We start from the raw sequence: 19,134 nt of genomic DNA on the forward strand, positions 1-19,134 counted from the left end.
CCACCCCGATTGCCATTTCGACTAATCATGAAACTTCTAGCTAGATGCCTGGTTGAGATTCGGACCAATCATTTAGCCAGACCTCAAATCTGATAATACCAGGATTGTTTAGCATTGCATGGTTTTTGTTTATAGTACCGTATTGCTTGTGTGCAGGAGGCGGAGCTGAGCGCGTGGACGGCGTTCCTGCAGCGCGCGGTGGAAGCCACCTGCAACACCGAGGTCATCATCGACAACCTGCACAACCTTGTCGGTGAGTTCCACCTCGTATTGCTTGTGTGCAGGAGGCGGAGCTGAGCGCGTGGACGGCGTTCCTGCAGCGCGCGGTGGAAGCCACCTGCAACACCGAGGTCATCATCGACAACCTGCACAACCTTGTCGGTGAGTTCCACCTCGTATTGCTTGTGTGCAGGAGGCGGAGCTGAGCGCGTGGACGGCGTTCCTGCAGCGCGCGGTGGAAGCCACCTGCAACACCGAGGTCATCATCGACAACCTGCACAACCTTGTCGGTGAGTTCCACCTCGTATTGCTTGTGTGCAGGAGGCGGAGCTGAGCGCGTGGACGGCGTTCCTGCAGCGCGCGGTGGAAGCCACCTGCAACACCGAGGTCATCATCGACAACCTGCACAACCTTGTCGGTGAGTTCCACCTCGTATTGCTTGTGTGCAGGAGGCGGAGCTGAGCGCGTGGACGGCGTTCCTGCAGCGCGCGGTGGAAGCCACCTGCAACACCGAGGTCATCATCGACAACCTGCACAACCTTGTCGGTGAGTTCCACCTCGTATTGCTTGTGTGCAGGAGGCGGAGCTGAGCGCGTGGACGGCGTTCCTGCAGCGCGCGGTGGAAGCCACCTGCAACACCGAGGTCATCATCGACAACCTGCACAACCTTGTCGGTGAGTTCCACCTCGTATTGCTTGTGTGCAGGAGGCGGAGCTGAGCGCGTGGACGGCGTTCCTGCAGCGCGCGGTGGAAGCCACCTGCAACACCGAGGTCATCATCGACAACCTGCACAACCTTGTCGGTGAGTTCCACCTCGTATTGCTTGTGTGCAGGAGGCGGAGCTGAGCGCGTGGACGGCGTTCCTGCAGCGCGCGGTGGAAGCCACCTGCAACACCGAGGTCATCATCGACAACCTGCACAACCTTGTCGGTGAGTTCCACCTCGTATTGCTTGTGTGCAGGAGGCGGAGCTGAGCGCGTGGACGGCGTTCCTGCAGCGCGCGGTGGAAGCCACCTGCAACACCGAGGTCATCATCGACAACCTGCACAACCTTGTCGGTGAGTTCCACCTCGTATTGCTTGTGTGCAGGAGGCGGAGCTGAGCGCGTGGACGGCGTTCCTGCAGCGCGCGGTGGAAGCCACCTGCAACACCGAGGTCATCATCGACAACCTGCACAACCTTGTCGGTGAGTTCCACCTCGTATTGCTTGTGTGCAGGAGGCGGAGCTGAGCGCGTGGACGGCGTTCCTGCAGCGCGCGGTGGAAGCCACCTGCAACACCGAGGTCATCATCGACAACCTGCACAACCTTGTCGGTGAGTTCCACCTGGTCCTGGGCTTGACGACTCATCTTCAGAGATGCCTTTTACAATATCATTATTGTCACGTGATACGCCATATTGCAATCCGCAGCTCGATTGCAATAGAATGACAGCTCGCAATCATCTCTGATTGGTTGATGCTCGCTTACTATATTGGCTATGTATTGTTGAAACAAGAATACCATAAATTCAGCCAATCACAACATTTGAGATTGTGATAATGATTGTTGCAGTTTTGACATACTATTGATGGTATTGACAGGATCGCAATGTGACCGGATGTTGTTGATATCCTGCGATACCAGAATCGCGATTCGGTATTGATAGTATAACACCTCCTATACAGAGCTTGGGCCATTGGCTTGCCGCAATACCCGACGAGGTTATCAAACTAAATATAAACTGGGACGGTTTTAGACAGATCCTGTACAGTGTAGAGCTAATTAATCCAGTTTTTTATGATCGTCAACAGCAGGATACATAATTTATATATTCAGCCACTACAATGTTGAAAGTTAAATAATTTTGTATCAAGTCCCTCCTCCTCACTCTTGATGACATTTTTCCGACGTAGCCTGTTCTCGCCGTGTGGCATATACACAGTAGATGCCAGAGCCCAGTGCTCCCCTCACCCTGGGCCGTCCAACGCCTCGCGCCACTCTTTCCTTCTGTCTCGTCTGTCAGCATGAGCTTTGCTATACTTGTCGCACCTTTCCTGGCTAGAAGTAGCCGAAGTACTCGAGTGTTTTTTGCAGATAGTTTATGGTTTTAAATAATGACGTTTTTAAAATGGAGACGTAGTTGAGTTCAGGTGATTCACCTCGAACATCACATCTCGAAGGCATCTATTATTTTCTTTCTAATGGCGTTGCCTGCTAATTTAGATGTCAGCCAGAAATAAGTAAGAAAGCATAAGTACATATATTGCAGAGGAGCAGAAGCGGTGCGTCCGCGAGGTGTCGTCGAGCAGCGTGTTCACGTCGCTGGGCGCGCCCAGCGTCAGCACGGTGGCGGGCGCGGACACGCCGCCCGACGCCGCGCCGCGCACGCCGCCCGCGCGCCGCGCGCTGGCCGCGTGCAGCACGCCGCTCGCGCGCGACTAGCGCCGGCCGCGCGCGCGCGCCGCGCTCGCCGCCGTCTGCTGCGTCTTCTGTCGCGCCGACCTGTTGCCGCGTTGACTTCCACCAGCTCTAACCTCTTCCCCACGTGGAACTAAATTACTAAAAAAGCTATTTTAAACTAAAATCGTGTTCTTCTAAATTTTCAAAACTAGTATGAAAGGGGCTCGACTATACGGTAAAATGACAGCTACAATGTCACGATTGCAATCACCTCTGATTGGTTGATACTCGCTCACTATTGGCTACAATGCATTGTCGCAACGAGAATACCGTAAATTGTTGAGTGATTGACTTACAGCAACACCTTTTCCGCGATCAACCAGCTGCACATAAAGTTGTAAGCCGAGTCGGGAACGTCTCAACTTACGCCTTGTACTACTGACTGCATAGAGTCGCTGTGCCCCAACAGCCCCAACAGCCCCAACAGCCCCAACAGCCCCAACAGCCCCAACAGTCACCACACGTCTATATGAAGCTGATCCTCGAACGCGGTATTCAAGTTCCCTCAAAGGAGAAAAGAAATACAGTCGTCGATGGATCTTACAAATTTTTCGATGTTTCTTTCTCGATTCGAAAGTCGATCGCGTGTAATTATAAACTCGAAACGTTACAATGTTCAAGTGCGTACCGAAATAAAATGGACGGAGATATTAAGATGTTTGCGATATAGTAAAGTATAAACATGAGTTCATCAGCAAGGCTAGGACACTAGCTAGGACAGCAGACACAGGCGAGTGTTGTCTGTCACACGAGACCTGTACTGCGGCGCGGTGTCGAGTTCCGCACAAACGCTTGTTAGGGAAGGTTGCGGAGTCAACGGAGTGGCAAACTCCGGCCAGCGGAGCGTGCCACTAACTAGTTAGTGCGACAAGGTGCCTCCACACGCGACAGACGTTCGGCAGAGACTGTTGCCGACCCACTACTGAGTACGGGTCTCCTCAATGAGACGGGCTTAGACCATATGGGATCGCCCATTGCGAATTGGCAGACTTCACACACCTTTGAGAACCTTATGGAAACCTCGGGACTTCGTTTCTTGACACGCACCCCTAACTATCCGGAATTATGTGCGTTCAAGCAATTCAATAGCTTTTGTTTTGACGGAGAAGGAAGACATCGTGAATAAACCCGCATGCATGCCTGACAGTTCTTCGTAATGTTCTCAAAGATGTGTGAACTCTGCCAATGCGCACTTGCCCAGCGGGGCGGACTGTGGCCTATACATTTATCATTCGGAGAGGAGACTCAGGGAGATATATCTCTCGAATGAATCTGTCTCGTTTTAACTCAATCTTAAGTCTGAGCAAAATCAGAGTGCGCTCTATAGATCTCAGCCTAAGATCTCAGCCTATCCTCAGTAGTGGTCCGGCGATCGGTTGATCATGACGATGAAATGTTCGTGTAACCGTGCATTGTCAGCGCATGTGTGGCCGGCCCCTGCGGGCACGCTGCGCACGGCCAGCGGTCGCCAACTACTCGGCCCCATGTACGTCATCTAACGTCTGTGTCGTGTAACGCGACCCGCTGGCGGCAACCTGCAACATTGGAGACCTACATACTATGAATTCCTGGCCACATGTTTTATCTTGGGTCTCTCCTTCGAGAATTTTCACCGACTTAGCACGACAACCGCAAAAAATTGTCATGTTAGCTGAGTTTGTATCTGTCGTCCATTTGTATGGTACGCGCGTGCGTCCGTCGGAGCACAGACGCTGTTGTTCACTGCCTTAACTCGTGTGTTCAGTCCGCAATCTATGCGGATTTATGGGTACCATAGATATAGTAGCCGACAGCTCGAGATGGCACCGATGGTGATTACATATCACGCGACAGGCGTAAATCTCGCGATCATTGCTGTCAAACGTCCGGCTAGAGAAAGACAGCAATAGCCACAAAGCAAAATAAGAAAAAGAAGAAGAGAGATAGCAAATGAACTGTCGCATTGCTGCTGCAACGTTTTACGTAATGCCCCGCCTGTGTGGGTGAGTGCGGGCGCTGTGCGGGTGTGCGGGGCATCGGTCGCCATCTCGACCTGTCGCGTACTATACCTACTCTCCATGTAATTTGTCTCGTAGTAGTATAGGAGATGCATTTCTTATAGTTACTCTTTTTGCCCCCTACTTTATATGAAAGTTTACACTTGTTTGGTCGTCGTAGTTGCGGTGGACGGTGTGATGTACTCCTCCGTATTAGTTTATAGATTAAGGGCTGATTAAATCGCCAAATGAGGAATTGGCGAACAAAACGGTGTAATTGCACAAGCTGTTGAAACTTTACTGTAATTATACCATTTTGATCGAAATCACAGTTTTAAGCCGTTTTGCATTGAAATCAGTTCACATTTGTGTTAAGTTGAAGAAACATGTCCGAAAAAAGTATTTTCATCAGAAGTGTAACTATACCGTTTTGTTCGCCAGCTTCTCAAATAGTGTTTATAAATTAGAGATCTGCAAACATTTATGTAACTAGAGTCTCTGAGCTCTGTTCAATTAAGTAAGTAATTAGTTTAGTTTTTTGCAGATCCTAATAATTAGCACCATAATTAATTTTAACATTAAGAGATGACTTATGTCAGCACGTGCCACGTACGAGGCGCGGACGAGGCACGGATTCTACACATCGAACATTTAATATGAAGCAGTTCCTGCTTCACCGTGTGACGGCACGCACGTGGCACGGCCCGCGCGCGCCACGTGCCGGCGTAAGTCATCCATCGTTTCGTATGCGTTTAATATACTCGCTTGTCGTTTGCTCTCGTCTGATTATTTAGTAGTTTAGATTGTAAACTAAAGCACCGCTTGTTCGTATCCGATACGTAGGTACTAAGTAGTAGAGATTTCATTTGGTATACGTACTAAAATGGTTTGAGTATTTTTGCCCCAAAACTCAACTGATTTACTACTTTGATTGTAGCACAAGATTACTTTTACTTTTACAGAGATATATCGATATGTGGCTTACTGCTATTTACGTAAATATTAATCGCTCTTTATTGTCTCTGTATTGGTGGCTTTGGCGCACTCACTTTTTCTGTTTGTTGTTTCTATGAATTTATATGTAAGAAGTGTTCTTTGTATCCGACTGCCTAACGCGCATGTGTAATCTGATATTCGTATTGCGCTCCGAAGAAAGTAGTTTGGCTCTTATTTGAATATTAAATCCAATGAAACTCATAGACTAACATCTCTGCTTGTATGTATAGACGACACAATCTGTGGATCGTCAGGTTTTGGTTGTATTTATAGACGACACAATCTGTGGATCGTCAGGTTTTGATTGTATTTATAGACGACACAATCTGTGGATCGACAGGTTTTGGTTGTATTTATAGACGACACAATCTGTGGATCGTCAGGTTTTGATTGTATTTATAGACGACACAATCTGTGGATCGACAGGTTTTGGTTGTATTTATAGACGACACAATCTGTGGATCGTCAGGTTTTGATTGTATTTATAGACGACACAATCTGTGGATCGACAGGTTTTGGTTGTATTTATAGACGACACAATCTGTGGATCGTCAGGTTTTGATTGTATTTATAGACGACACAATCTGTGGATCGTCAGGTTTTGATTGTATTTATAGACGACACAATCTGTGGATCGACAGGTTTTGGTTGTATTTATAGACGACACAATCTGTGGATCGTCAGGTTTTGATTGTATTTATAGACGACACAATCTGTGGATCGACAGGTTTTGGTTGTATTTATAGACGACACAATCTGTGGATCGTCAGGTTTTGATTGTATTTATAGACGACACAATCTGTGGATCGTCAGGTTTTGGTTGTATTTATAGACGACACAATCTGTGGATCGACAGGTTTTGGTTGTATTTATAGACGACACAATCTGTGGATCGACAGGTTTTGGTTGTATTTATAGACGACACAATCTGTGGATCGACAGGTTTTGGTTGTATTTATAGACGACACAATCTGTGGATCGACAGGTTTTGGTTGTATTTATAGACGACACAATCTGTGGATCGTCAGGTTTTGGTTGTATTTATAGACGACACAATCTGTGGATCGACAGGTTTTGGTTGTATTTATAGACGACACAATCTGTGGATCGTCAGGTTTTCGTTCATATTTAACTTCATAGTTAAAACATTTACATACAAATCTTGTAACTCGTGTAAGTCTAACCTTAGACACAGATTCAGATAGTTTATAGAATGTCTACAAACATTGTTAACATTTAAATGAGAGCCAAACCCCGACCCAGACCGCCGCCGTAAACTCGTTGCCGGTTGCATGTTTGTATCTAGATCTAGAACTGCTAATATTTTCCTACATTTTTGAATATTTACATTTTATCGTATCGATGTAATAATAAATTAAGTTTATTTAAATTTAACGTTTACAATTAAAAGACATGTTGTTGTTACAGTATTAAGTATATATGCAATAAAAATAGTTTATTTCAATTAACTTAGGTTAACAGTAACACAAGGAAGTGGGAGCCTTCTCCTAGTTGTAGGAGAACTGCCCCTTACTTGTGTTATGTTATTGTAATATTTACACAATATTGTGAAATAAATGTAATGTTTGAGCGCTGACAAAGCTTTATTTTAAATAATAGGATATAACCATGTAATTAAATAACGTATAAGTATTGTTTAAAATTGTTGTGGCCAAATTTTCACTAGCTGTCCGGGACTGTCCCGACTCTTTGTACGATACTGTGCCTACCTCGGTAACTGAATCATAACAAATTTTCACTAGCTGTCCGGGACTGTCCCGACTCTTTGTACGATACTGTGCCTACCTCGGTAACTGAATCATAACAAATTTTCACTAGCTGTCCGGGACTGTCCCGACTCTTTGTACGATACTGTGCCTACCTCGGTAACTGAATCATAACAAATTTTCACTAGCTGTCCGGGACTGTCCCGACTCTTTGTACGATACTGTGCCTACCTCGGTAACTGAATCATAACAAATTTTCACTAGCTGTCCGGGACTGTCCCGACTCTTTGTACGATACTGTGCCTACCTCGGTAACTGAATCATAACAAATTTTCACTAGCTGTCCGGGACTGTCCCGACTCTTTGTACGATACTGTGCCTACCTCGGTAACTGAATCATAACAAATTTTCACTAGCTGTCCGGGACTGTCCCGACTCTTTGTACGATACTGTGCCTACCTCGGTAACTGAATCATAACAAATTTTCACTAGCTGTCCGGGACTGTCCCGACTCTTTGTACGATACTGTGCCTACCTCGGTAACTGAATCATAACAAATTTTCACTAGCTGTCCGGGACTGTCCCGACTCTTTGTACGATACTGTGCCTACCTCGGTAACTGAATCATAACAAATTTTCACTAGCTGTCCGGGACTGTCCCGACTCTTTGTACGATACTGTGCCTACCTCGGTAACTGAATCATAACAAATTTTCACTAGCTGTCCGGGACTGTCCCGACTCTTTGTACGATACTGTGCCTACCTCGGTAACTGAATCATAACAAATTTTCACTAGCTGTCCGGGACTGTCCCGACTCTTTGTACGATACTGTGCCTACCTCGGTAACTGAATCATAACAAATTTTCACTAGCTGTCCGGGACTGTCCCGACTCTTTGTACGATACTGTGCCTACCTCGGTAACTGAATCATAACAAATTTTCACTAGCTGTCCGGGACTGTCCCGACTCTTTGTACGATACTGTGCCTACCTCGGTAACTGAATCATAACAAATTTTCACTAGCTGTCCGGGACTGTCCCGACTCTTTGTACGATACTGTGCCTACCTCGGTAACTGAATCATAACAAATTTTCACTAGCTGTCCGGGACTGTCCCGACTCTTTGTACGATACTGTGCCTACCTCGGTAACTGAATCATAACAAATTTTCACTAGCTGTCCGGGACTGTCCCGACTCTTTGTACGATACTGTGCCTACCTCGGTAACTGAATCATAACAAATTTTCACTAGCTGTCCGGGACTGTCCCGACTCTTTGTACGATACTGTGCCTACCTCGGTAACTGAATCATAACAAATTTTCACTAGCTGTCCGGGACTGTCCCGACTCTTTGTACGATACTGTGCCTACCTCGGTAACTGAATCATAACAAATTTTCACTAGCTGTCCGGGACTGTCCCGACTCTTTGTACGATACTGTGCCTACCTCGGTAACTGAATCATAACAAATTTTCACTAGCTGTCCGGGACTGTCCCGACTCTTTGTACGATACTGTGCCTACCTCGGTAACTGAATCATAACAAATTTTCACTAGCTGTCCGGGACTGTCCCGACTCTTTGTACGATACTGTGCCTACCTCGGTAACTGAATCATAACAAATTTTCACTAGCTGTCCGGGACTGTCCCGACTCTTTGTACGATACTGTGCCTACCTCGGTAACTGAATCATAACAAATTTTCACTAGCTGTCCGGGACTGTCCCGACTCTTTGTACGATACTGTGCCTACCTCGGTAACTGAATCATAACAAATTTTCACTAGCTGTCCGGGACTGTCCCGACTCTTTGTACGATACTGTGCCTACCTCGGTAACTGAATCATAACAAATTTTCACTAGCTGTCCGGGACTGTCCCGACTCTTTGTACGATACTGTGCCTACCTCGGTAACTGAATCATAACAAATTAACTCTGTGAAACCACTAGATTAATTATTAGAGAAAATGAATAAATGCATATATTTGTGTAAAATGAAAATTGTAAAGAAATAGTGTAACACATTCTTTAAGAATTTACAAATATTGGATTTTATTAAATGAAGTAAAACTAAAATAGATTAGTTACGCTAGATGTAATTTCGTTTTATCTTTAAAACTCTTTTCAATATAATTAGTAGTAATTAGTGGGGCCTGCGCGCGCGGCGCGTATGGCGCCCGAAGGTTGTCACTGGTTGACGCCGCAGCCCGCAGCCCGCAGCCCGCAGCCCGCACGGCTCGAGCACTATACACAGTATTGTATGTTGTACAACGACGGGACAAAATACTATTCAGCTGTGTTTTGTTATTAACGGCCTGCGCAGACGACGTAGGCATAATATAAGAACTGCATCGCATAACGCAGTGAACTAATAATACGGCGAAACACCGTAGTAAAACATGAGGGACTTTTGTCCTCCGCGGACAATAGTCCCTCGTCTGCGCAGGCCCGAGGTTTAGATCATGGCGCGTACTTTAACTTTGCTTAGACTTTTAGGTACTGAGAATTAAAATAAGACAGAATTATGGTTTTAACATTTTGTCTCTTGATCTCTAAGCTTGAAAGTACGCTGTATAGGCTCTGGCCGTGACCGAGCCGTGGTGAGGCGGTGCGGTGCGGTGCGGTGCGGTGCGGTGCGGCGTGCGCCAGTGGCGGCATTACTCGCGATGTGATAACCCAACGAAGTATATTGTTGTTATAAACTGCTCTACGTGAATATACCTATACTCGTGGACAAAGCCGAGTGTTTGTGACGGGACCTAATGTTGCTCTTGTTGTGTCAGGATTGTAAACTCAATACTATTGCATTTCTAATATAAATCCTTTATTCTACTGTTGTGCTATTTTAAGAGAGAAATAGCGTAGGTACCTACTGTTGTAGAAATTCTTATTATATTATTATATTTAATCGTCGAATGGATTTTCTATTTAATCTTTGTAACCGGTTTTCTTAAATGAATTTTCGTGTCATATTGTATTGTACATGTGTAACTTGTGAACTTTTGTATTTTTATGGTGTACGGAGTGGGGCGGGATCTCCGCCGTGTAGCTCCCTGCTCCCTGCTCCCTGCTCCCTGCTCTCTGAGACATCGGCATCGGTAGGACGCTTGTGTTGTTCGCATCAAACGAGCGAGCGGCCTGCGCACGTGGCGGGTGCGTCGCTGCTTCTTCACATTCCAAATTATTTTGTGCATTGTTATAAGAAAATAGGAAACAAATAAAAGATATTTTAAAGAATACTCTTTATTTTCCCTTACACATTAAACATAATATAATCTCGAACAGATCAAGTCTGTAGGCTCTATGCTCTATGCTCTATGCTCTATGCTCTATCAGACTCGTGTTGGCAAGTGCCAAGTTGGCAGGGGTTACAACATTTTAGCTTTTGAAATTCGATATCAGTCAATTATTTGCTTTTTGGAAAACTATAGTAGTTACAAAATATCTGAATGGTACAGAATGAGGAACTGGTGAACAAAACGATGTAACTACACTTGTGATCAAAATACAATCCGGATAGTTTTAGCTTTAGGTACTGAATACAAATTTGAACTAATCCAAGCAAAACGGCCTAAAACGAAATTGAATTCAGAAATAAATTTTCAGAAGCTTTCATTCAGTTTCTTGCGCCTCATCTAAAATTTACTTTTGTGCAATTACATCGTTTAGTTTGAGCTCCTCAATAATAATTATTAAGTAGGATTCAAACTTAACTACGTTAGTCACATGTGTCGCAAATCGCAATGATATTTTGGGTCACTGATATATTATTTTCAGTGTTTTTGTGTTGACATCAAAAAGATTGAATCGAACTATCTTAGAACAACAGTATATAAACATAATTTGACAAGTAGTCAAAGAGACGATTGCAACTTCTATATACATAGATAGGTAGGTACTTAGTTGTAACATACAATACTTATTTAGACGACATTCTTGGCTAATATCCCCTCGAGAGTCTTAATTCTCTTTAATTTCTTATCAAATCTAAGGAATTAAATAAAATACATGTAAAGATCGCTAAAATACTTGGAAGATGTCTCGTGTGCGGCGACAACGACGCGACGCTCAGCGTATACTTACAATAAATTACATCTTACAACCTCAAATGTCTCAAAACGCGAAATATTGGTAGGTAAGTGATATGGTAACAGTTGTAATTTGTACGTCACATTGAACATGAAAGGCACCGTGGATTCACAACACACGAGTTTGTGCGGGCAACATACAGGAACTGTAAGTATTTACACTTCTATTGCATCAGAGTTTAAACGTTTGTAATAAATAGGCAGGTACTATACTGTATGTATGTGCTTCTACAGATCGATAATCGTGTGGCTTTTTGTGGGGCACTTGACTAAATCTGATTTTTTTAAAATAAAAAGTAAACATTTATCGAGTGTGATCTAAATAATAAGGCACCGGCGAACAAAGCTGTTTAATTAGGTACCTATATTTCTTATCAAAATACTTTTTTCTTTAATCTGGACGTACCTAATTGGTCCACTGAATATTAATGTGAATTTATTTTCAAGCAAAACAGCCTAAAACTTAGGCTCGTTCGTGAGTTCGATTACTGAATACAACAGAAATCAGTAGGTAGGTACTCATTTTTAAAGAAAACGGCCTAATACTAATAAAATAAGTGTAAAGTTCGTGATACTTAATGAGTGACAGTTTCGATCAAAACTATAATTACAGCAAAGTTTCAACAGCTTTTTTACAGATTTTTGCTTCTGCATTTAATTTCGCGCCATTACACCATTTTGTCCGCCAGATTGTAACTAAACTTTCAGCTTTATCTAGCGCCACCACAGTACACCCCATCAGCTCTTCGACCGTTTCTTACATTCTACAGTAATACTGCTCGACGCTCCCGGGCACGGGCACGGGCACGGGCACGGGGCGGCGCGCGACATAAATACTTATACTCTACTATTTACACTGACTCTAGGATAAGGCACCATCGTAGCAACGTGTCAAAATATGTGCTACATATAATATATACTTTAGCACAAGAAGAACGCTAAAGCAAGTCTATTTTATTTTGGCACAATTTTATAGTTCGACTCCTCCTCGAAGTTGAGTCCGCTCGGCCTGCGCAGACGAGGGTGCGCCCGCACACCTGGAGTGTTCCTTGTGGCGTGTCACGTGTGCGTGGCAGCTGTCAGGCGGGCGCGGGCGGCGGCGGCGGCGCGGGGCGCGGCGCGCGCGGCGGCGCCAGCACCGAGTGCGGCACGGGCACCGTGCGCCCGCACACCTGGAGTGTTCCTTGTGGCGTGTCACGTGTGCGTGGCAGCTGTCAGGCGGGCGCGGGCGGCGGCGGCGGCGCGGGGCGCGGCGCGCGCGGCGGCGCCAGCACCGAGTGCGGCACGGGCACCGTGCGCCCGCACACCTGGAGTGTTCCTTGTGGCGTGTCACGTGTGCGTGGCAGCTGTCAGGCGGGCGCGGGCGGCGGCGGCGGCGCGGGGCGCGGCGCGCGCGGCGGCGCCAGCACCGAGTGCGGCACGGGCACCGTGCGCCCGCACACCTGCGGGAAACACGGATATTGCGATCATCTAGAGATAGCTGCAGAACCAGCCTACAAGAAACACATTCTGTATTCATTACTCAAAGTCTTCTTTTCCTATAACTGTATGCATGTATACGTACACGACAGGTCGAGATGGTAAACTCGCGTTCGACCGCACTGGGTTAGCGCGGGGGCTGTGCGGGTGTGCGGGACGTTCCCTCCCCGATTGCCATCTAGACTTGTCGCGTACGTACGTTCGTAGGTAAGTATACAAATCCGCGTCTTCACAAGTAAAGGTTTGCTTGAGTTTGTCGTACAAGGCACATATCTTCTCGATGGACCGGACATCAAAAATCGTGACACAAGCAAATGTGACGAGTGCTCGGGCAAACGCTACAAAACAATGGAGAAGCATTTGACGGCAGGTAGGACGGAGGTGAACTGACTGGGCACCTACCTGCACGGACACGTGACCGCGGCGCGCGGCGCCCAGCGCCAGCACGGTGTCGCCGACGCGCAGCTGCACGGCGCCGTCGGCCCAGTCGGCTGCCACGCAGCGCTGCTGCGGGTAGCCCAGCTTCACGCCGTTGGCCACCGTGTACGCGCGCGACGGCGGCAGCGGCGGCGGGCGCTCCTGGCGAGCCGAACGACACTCAGTATCCCTATAACCTCACCTAATAGTCCAAATAGTTCTGAAGCTATGTTCTTCAGAATGGTGGACATGTTCTATGGAATACACCACTAGTCCTCACACAAAAGCCTGATGAAGCTTTAATTGATCTCCGAGTCAAACTGATCTGACACTGGACCGAAAATAGACGTCAGCCCCTATCAGGAATATAGTATTGAAATTGATATGGCTCAAGTAATTCAAAAATAACAAGGCACAGCTGATATTCACAGCAGAACTTCTGGAAGTGAGTGGAAATCCGGGACTTGAAATGTTTCAGCGATTGGTCGATTCCGTCATTCACGAGGTCATGTCTAACGTAAACCCTGGCCATCAGGAGTGAATGACGCCAGAACGATTGAGCTCACCAGATCGAGTCCGAAGAGCGAGCAGGTCCGCTTGACGAGCTGCGCGTCGCACTTGTCGGGCGGCTCGGGCGGCGGCGTGCCGGCCAGCGGCGCGGGGCGGCGGCGCGCGGGCGGCGCGGGCCGGGCCGGCGACGCGGCGCCTCGGGCGCGCGCCCGCCACGCCGCCTGGATGCACTCCGCCGCCGCCTGTCTGCGCGCGCGCCGCATGCGCTCCAACACCTGGCCACAACGATTGGACAGCTTGTTTTGCGTGCACTACATCGACGACAGCCTCGGCACTGACCGTGTTTGCGTCCACTGCTGGACATAGGCCTTCCCTAGAGCGCCCCACCAGACACGATCCTCCGCCTTCCTCATCCACCCACTTCCCGCTACCTTCTTAAGGTCCAACGGGTTGGAGGTCGTCCCACAGTTAAAATATCCATATCCATATCCATACTTAATATTATAAATGCGAAAGTGTGTCTGTCTGTCCGTCTGTCGGTCTATCTGTCTGTCTGCTAGCTTTTCACGGCCCATCCGTTCAACCGATTTTGATGAAATTTGGCACAAACATAGCTTGCATCCCGGGGAAGGACATAGGCTACTTTTTATACCGGAAAATCAAAGAGTTCCCACGGGATTTTAAAAAACCTAAATCCAAGCGGACGAAGTCGCGGGCATCAGCTAGTAATTTCATAAACATTACGAGCGTCCAACGTTCATCAGTTCCACACCAGAAGGTGTTCTGTTTCACCACCATCTCGGCCCTCAGTGAACTGATGGCGCTCGTGGCGTGGTACCTGTCGCATGCCCTCGCTGAGGAAGACGTGTCGCTTGCCCAGCGCCCAGCGCACGGCGGCGGGCGAAGCGGGCGCGGGCGGCGCGGCGGCGGCGGCCACGGAGCGCAGCACGCGCGCGCACGCCGCGCCCGACTCGCGCTCGGCCGCGCCGCCGCCGCGCCACAGCGCGCGGTAGCGGCCGCTGAACGCGCGGAAGCGCATGCGGTGCGGGTAGCCGCTCGCCATCAGCTGCACCGTCTCCAGGATCTGCAGCGCGCGCACCTGCCGCACCACACCCCACGATGTACTCACACGCCGCATGTATGGCACCGCAACATTACGACAGATGATAACGTAACATAACAAACAATTCCACAAATGATGACATTGTGAAGTGAATACTTGGATATCGAACGTCCAAAAATACTAGAATATGTAGCCTCTCTGAGAAAGAAAAGCTGTAGCAGATATTGTGAGTGCGCACCTGTCGCGCGACGCTGGCGCGGTCGAAGAGCATGGGCGTCTCGGCGGCGTTGGCGCGCAGGCAGCGCACGAAGTGCGGGCGCGCGTGCACCAGCGTGCGCAGCAGGTTGTCGAGGCGCGTGTGGAAGTCCTGCGTCAGCGTGGACGCGGGCGCAGGCGCCGCCGCTCCCGCCGCGCCCAGCGCGCCCGCCCCCGCCGCGCCGCCCGCCGTCGGAGACGCGCGGAACTGCGCGCCCGCCGGCCCGCCCGCTGCCGCCAGAGCCTGTCATAGTCAACCCCGAATTCTGTTCTGGTATCCCCAATTTTCAAAAACAGTTGTAGTCTAATAAAATGGTTGCCTTCTATTCGGAGGAACCGGGGTTCGGTCCAGGACAAATGCCTCTAACTTTTCATAGTTCATGATCATGATCAGAGCACGGGTCTGCTCTCAAAGTGAGAAGGGTTTGGCCATCAGGGTCTACCACGCTTTTTCATAGTTTTAAGCAATTAAATATTACTCGCTTCAACAGCGAAAAGAACCTCGTGAGGAAACCTGCACGTCCTAGAGTTCTGTCGAGTACAACAAGTGGACCTTGAGCTCGGCGCCGAAGAGGTGCGTGGCGAAGCCGAAGTCGCAGGCGCGCGTGTCGAAGGCGGCCAGCAGCTCGTCGGGCACGGCGTCGCGGTTGGCGTCCAGGAAGTCGGCCGCGTCGTACGTCACCTCGCCCGCGTAGTGGCGCACGGCGAAGCGCCGCGCGTGCGCCGGCCGCGCCTCCGCCAGCCGCGGGTGGCCCCTGCCGACGACGACATACTGTCAGACATACGCGCAGGAGGGCGCTGCAGCACAGATCGGACAGACAGCAGTGGCGGTCACCTGTGCAGCGTGCGCACGCGCGCCACGTACTGCTCGGGCGAGCCGCGCGCCGCGCACTCGGCGTCCAGCGTGGCGAGCAGGCCGGTGCGCAGCGACGACACCAGGTCGATGCACGGCACGTTGTCCACGTACTCCACCTCCAGCGCGCCCGCCACGCCCTCCTCGCGGCACGACTCTAGCGACGACTGCGGACACAGCGCAGAGCGCTACCTTCAGTGCACTATACATATACAACAATGAACTGTGTAGGTCGAAACACTTGCGCGGTGATGTCGTGAGACCAGTGCCCTGTTTATCAAACGTTACAAGTCTTGTATTACAAGCGTTTCTCTTGTAAATTTGTGCATTTTTACAAGAATGCGTTTATCAAAACTACACTTGTAAACTACAAGCTACAAGTAATATCAATTATAATACAAGTGTTTTTCACACTTGTATTTGTGGTTTTGTTCATCAAAAATGCCTTTGTAGCTTGTAGCTTTTTTTTTTATTAGTTCATGACCACAATTTAATGCTTGTAGCTTGTAACTTGTAACGAAAAAGTTGGAGAGCCTACGTTGACTCTTAATTTATTTTACAAGTTGTATGCAAGTATGATATTGTATAAAAGAATAATTAAATTATCTAGTACCTAGTAGTAAATAGGTAAAATAACTATAAAATAATTCAAAGGTGTAATTTTATTAAACTTATCAATGCTGCTCTTTTTAAATTTGACCAAAACGTGTCTCATATACATACGAGTATGCTGCCATAATCTTTTTCGGCAGAGACAAGTCCAAGCGACTGACATAGCAATAGTATCTCTTTCCACTCTGCTATTTTTTGGTCTTTAGATAATTTATCAGTAAATGCGCCAAATAAAATATCTTTTTTGTCACGAATTACTTAATTGAAGAATAATTGTAACTTTCGAATCAGATCTATCTATTTTTCCAAATTTTAAGTCTAACCTTAATTCATGAAAAAGAATGTATTATTTTTAATTTAAACTTTTTGTGTAGGTACTTCCTGTTGGTGTACCGAAAATAGGTTATTTAACACAAAATTAAATTATTTGAAAACAAAATTTATTTCTAACAATAACTTGACTAGTTATGGTACCGTAATTTCTATTTTATCGACATTTATTACGGTTGAAAAATTATTTTGCAATTTAGCAAAAATAAAGTGTTATAAGTAAATTAGAAATACAAGTTCTACGAGTCTTGTAAAATCCTTGTCTTGTAAATTGTTAATTTATTATTACTTTGTAACTACAATTTTTGGTACATGAATAATAAAAATAAATAAAATAAATAAATCCTACAAGTCTTGTGAAATTATTTGATAAACATAATTTACAAGAGTTTGTAAAAAAGTTCTTGTAACTTGTAACTTGTGAGCTTGTAGACTTGTAATGTTTGATAAACAGGGCACAGTTCGCGCACCTTGTTTCGGACAATGTTGCCGAAGTTTCCGTGGTGGTTTCCGAAGAGTTAATGTTTACGTGGTGGTCCCATAGTAATTTCTGGATCCAACTCTTTAATCCTGATGCTGCAGGGTTACTGCCCGCCTAAGTTGTCAAGATTCAGGAAGTGTTCATAATGAATTAATATTGTAGATACCAAGCAACGACTTCATGCTAAGACTCCAAATCCCAACTCCTCAACCCTGATGATACAGCACTCCTAAACTATAGTGGTTCAGGAACTGCGGATGATGCAATGTTATTTTAGGTATGTACACTTGTATAATTGATATTATAAGCTCATTTAAAGCCTGTTAGATCAAGATTCGTTTAATGCCGTAATAACATCAGATTTACGGTAATAATCCCTCTAAGCCTACAAATTGCTTAATTTTTTTTAAATAGAGATAACGAGCAAACGAGCAGGCGGCTCACCTGTTGTTAAGTGATTACCGCCGCCCATGAACATTTGCAACACCAGAGGAACCGCCGATGCGTTGCCGGCCTTTTAGGAATTTGTTGGTCCGCCCCTTGAATAACCCCATGTTGTAATCTAGTGGGAACACCGCCGATGGGAGTGGGTTCCACAGTTTGCACGTGCGTGGAAAGAAGGATCTGGCGCAGCGGACGGATAAAATGAATATTGTTCTACAGTACCTACTGTAAAGATGTGTGAAGACGCTTAAATAAACACCGAGCGTAGACTACTTACGTCATTGAACTTCAGATCGCAACTCCTCAATGCTGATGCTGCAAGGTACTGAACTACTAAGCCGAGGGAATTCGGGAATTTCTGATGGTAAATTGATATTTTAGGTAGGTACCAAGCAAGTACTACTTACACTAAAAAAATAAAAATAAAAAAATATTAAAACACGGACTTTCGAAAGTACCTAAATAAATAACTTTTGTTTCTACACGTGTATGTAATGTATGAAGTCTGGCGCGAAACAAAAGAAAGTAGAAATCAAAGCGTGAAGCTCGCCCGATTTTAACATACATACAGGCGAAGAAACAAAAGTTTTTTTTAATAACATTTTTGGAAGTCGGTCTTTTTGATTTTAAAAAATCTGAGTGACGCTTATAATCGGGCAATTCATTTTTCCATATTTTGGTTTAAATGATCCAGAGCCCCCGAGCTTACCGACCGTCGCATTACAAGAATGAAAGGCTAGGGGCCATATAACCTTAAAGACGTGCGTGTTGTAGAAGTGCTGCATGGTCTCGGCGCACAGGTTGGCGCACAGGTGCTCCAGGCGGCTCGGCGCCGCGTCCTCGAAGCCGAACATGTCCAGGATGCCCACGAAGCCGTCCGTGGCGTGCCGCACCGCGTCGTTCAGCGCCGCCATGGAGCGCGCGCCCGCCCGCCCGCGCGCGCCGCTGCCCGCCGTGCGCTGGTGCACCGACTCGTTGGAGTCCGAGGACAGCGTGCCGAGCGTGGAGCCGAGGCGCTTGAGCGAGTTGGCGCGCCGCACGATGGTGGCCACGGTGCGGCAGTACAGCGCCTTGGCCAGCGCGTCGCGTGCGGCGCCCGCGCCCGCGGCGCTGGCGGGCGCGCGCACGGCGGCGCCCCGCGCCCGCGCGCCGCCCCGCGCGCCCAGCCCGCGCAGCAGCGCCGCCGCGCCCACGCCCAGCAGCGATCCCGCCGCCACCAACTCCGCCTGCATACAACACCCACGTT

The 19,134-nt window shown here is 47.5% G+C and overlaps 2 protein-coding genes across 2 annotated transcripts in view; one reads left to right on the forward strand and one right to left on the reverse strand.

Annotated features, from left to right (window-relative positions):
* The window catches only part of LOC117988573 (uncharacterized), a 53,267-nt gene extending 49,247 nt beyond the window's left edge, over window positions 1-4,020 (forward strand). The window contains exons 3-4 of the mRNA XM_034975731.2: window positions 157-253; window positions 2,470-4,020. Coding sequence (XP_034831622.1) covers window positions 157-253; window positions 2,470-2,642 — 270 coding nt within the window. The 3' untranslated portion in view covers window positions 2,643-4,020. The remainder of the gene's footprint in view (window positions 1-156; window positions 254-2,469) is intronic.
* Window positions 4,021-10,589: 6,569 nt separating this feature from the next.
* dachs (unconventional myosin-IXb-like dachs) overlaps window positions 10,590-19,134 on the reverse strand; it is a 47,967-nt gene continuing 39,422 nt past the window's right edge. The window contains exons 10-17 of the mRNA XM_069503133.1: window positions 18,641-19,114; window positions 16,004-16,188; window positions 15,722-15,923; window positions 15,152-15,412; window positions 14,689-14,949; window positions 13,907-14,125; window positions 13,326-13,502; window positions 10,590-12,886 (exon numbers count right to left, since the gene is read on the reverse strand). Of these exons, the coding sequence (XP_069359234.1) occupies window positions 12,794-12,886; window positions 13,326-13,502; window positions 13,907-14,125; window positions 14,689-14,949; window positions 15,152-15,412; window positions 15,722-15,923; window positions 16,004-16,188; window positions 18,641-19,114 (1,872 nt within the window). The 3' untranslated portion in view covers window positions 10,590-12,793. The remainder of the gene's footprint in view (window positions 12,887-13,325; window positions 13,503-13,906; window positions 14,126-14,688; window positions 14,950-15,151; window positions 15,413-15,721; window positions 15,924-16,003; window positions 16,189-18,640; window positions 19,115-19,134) is intronic.

Source organism: Maniola hyperantus, chromosome 14, assembly GCF_902806685.2.
Source record: "Maniola hyperantus chromosome 14, iAphHyp1.2, whole genome shotgun sequence".
NCBI classification, from domain to species: Eukaryota; Metazoa; Arthropoda; class Insecta; order Lepidoptera; family Nymphalidae; genus Maniola; species Maniola hyperantus.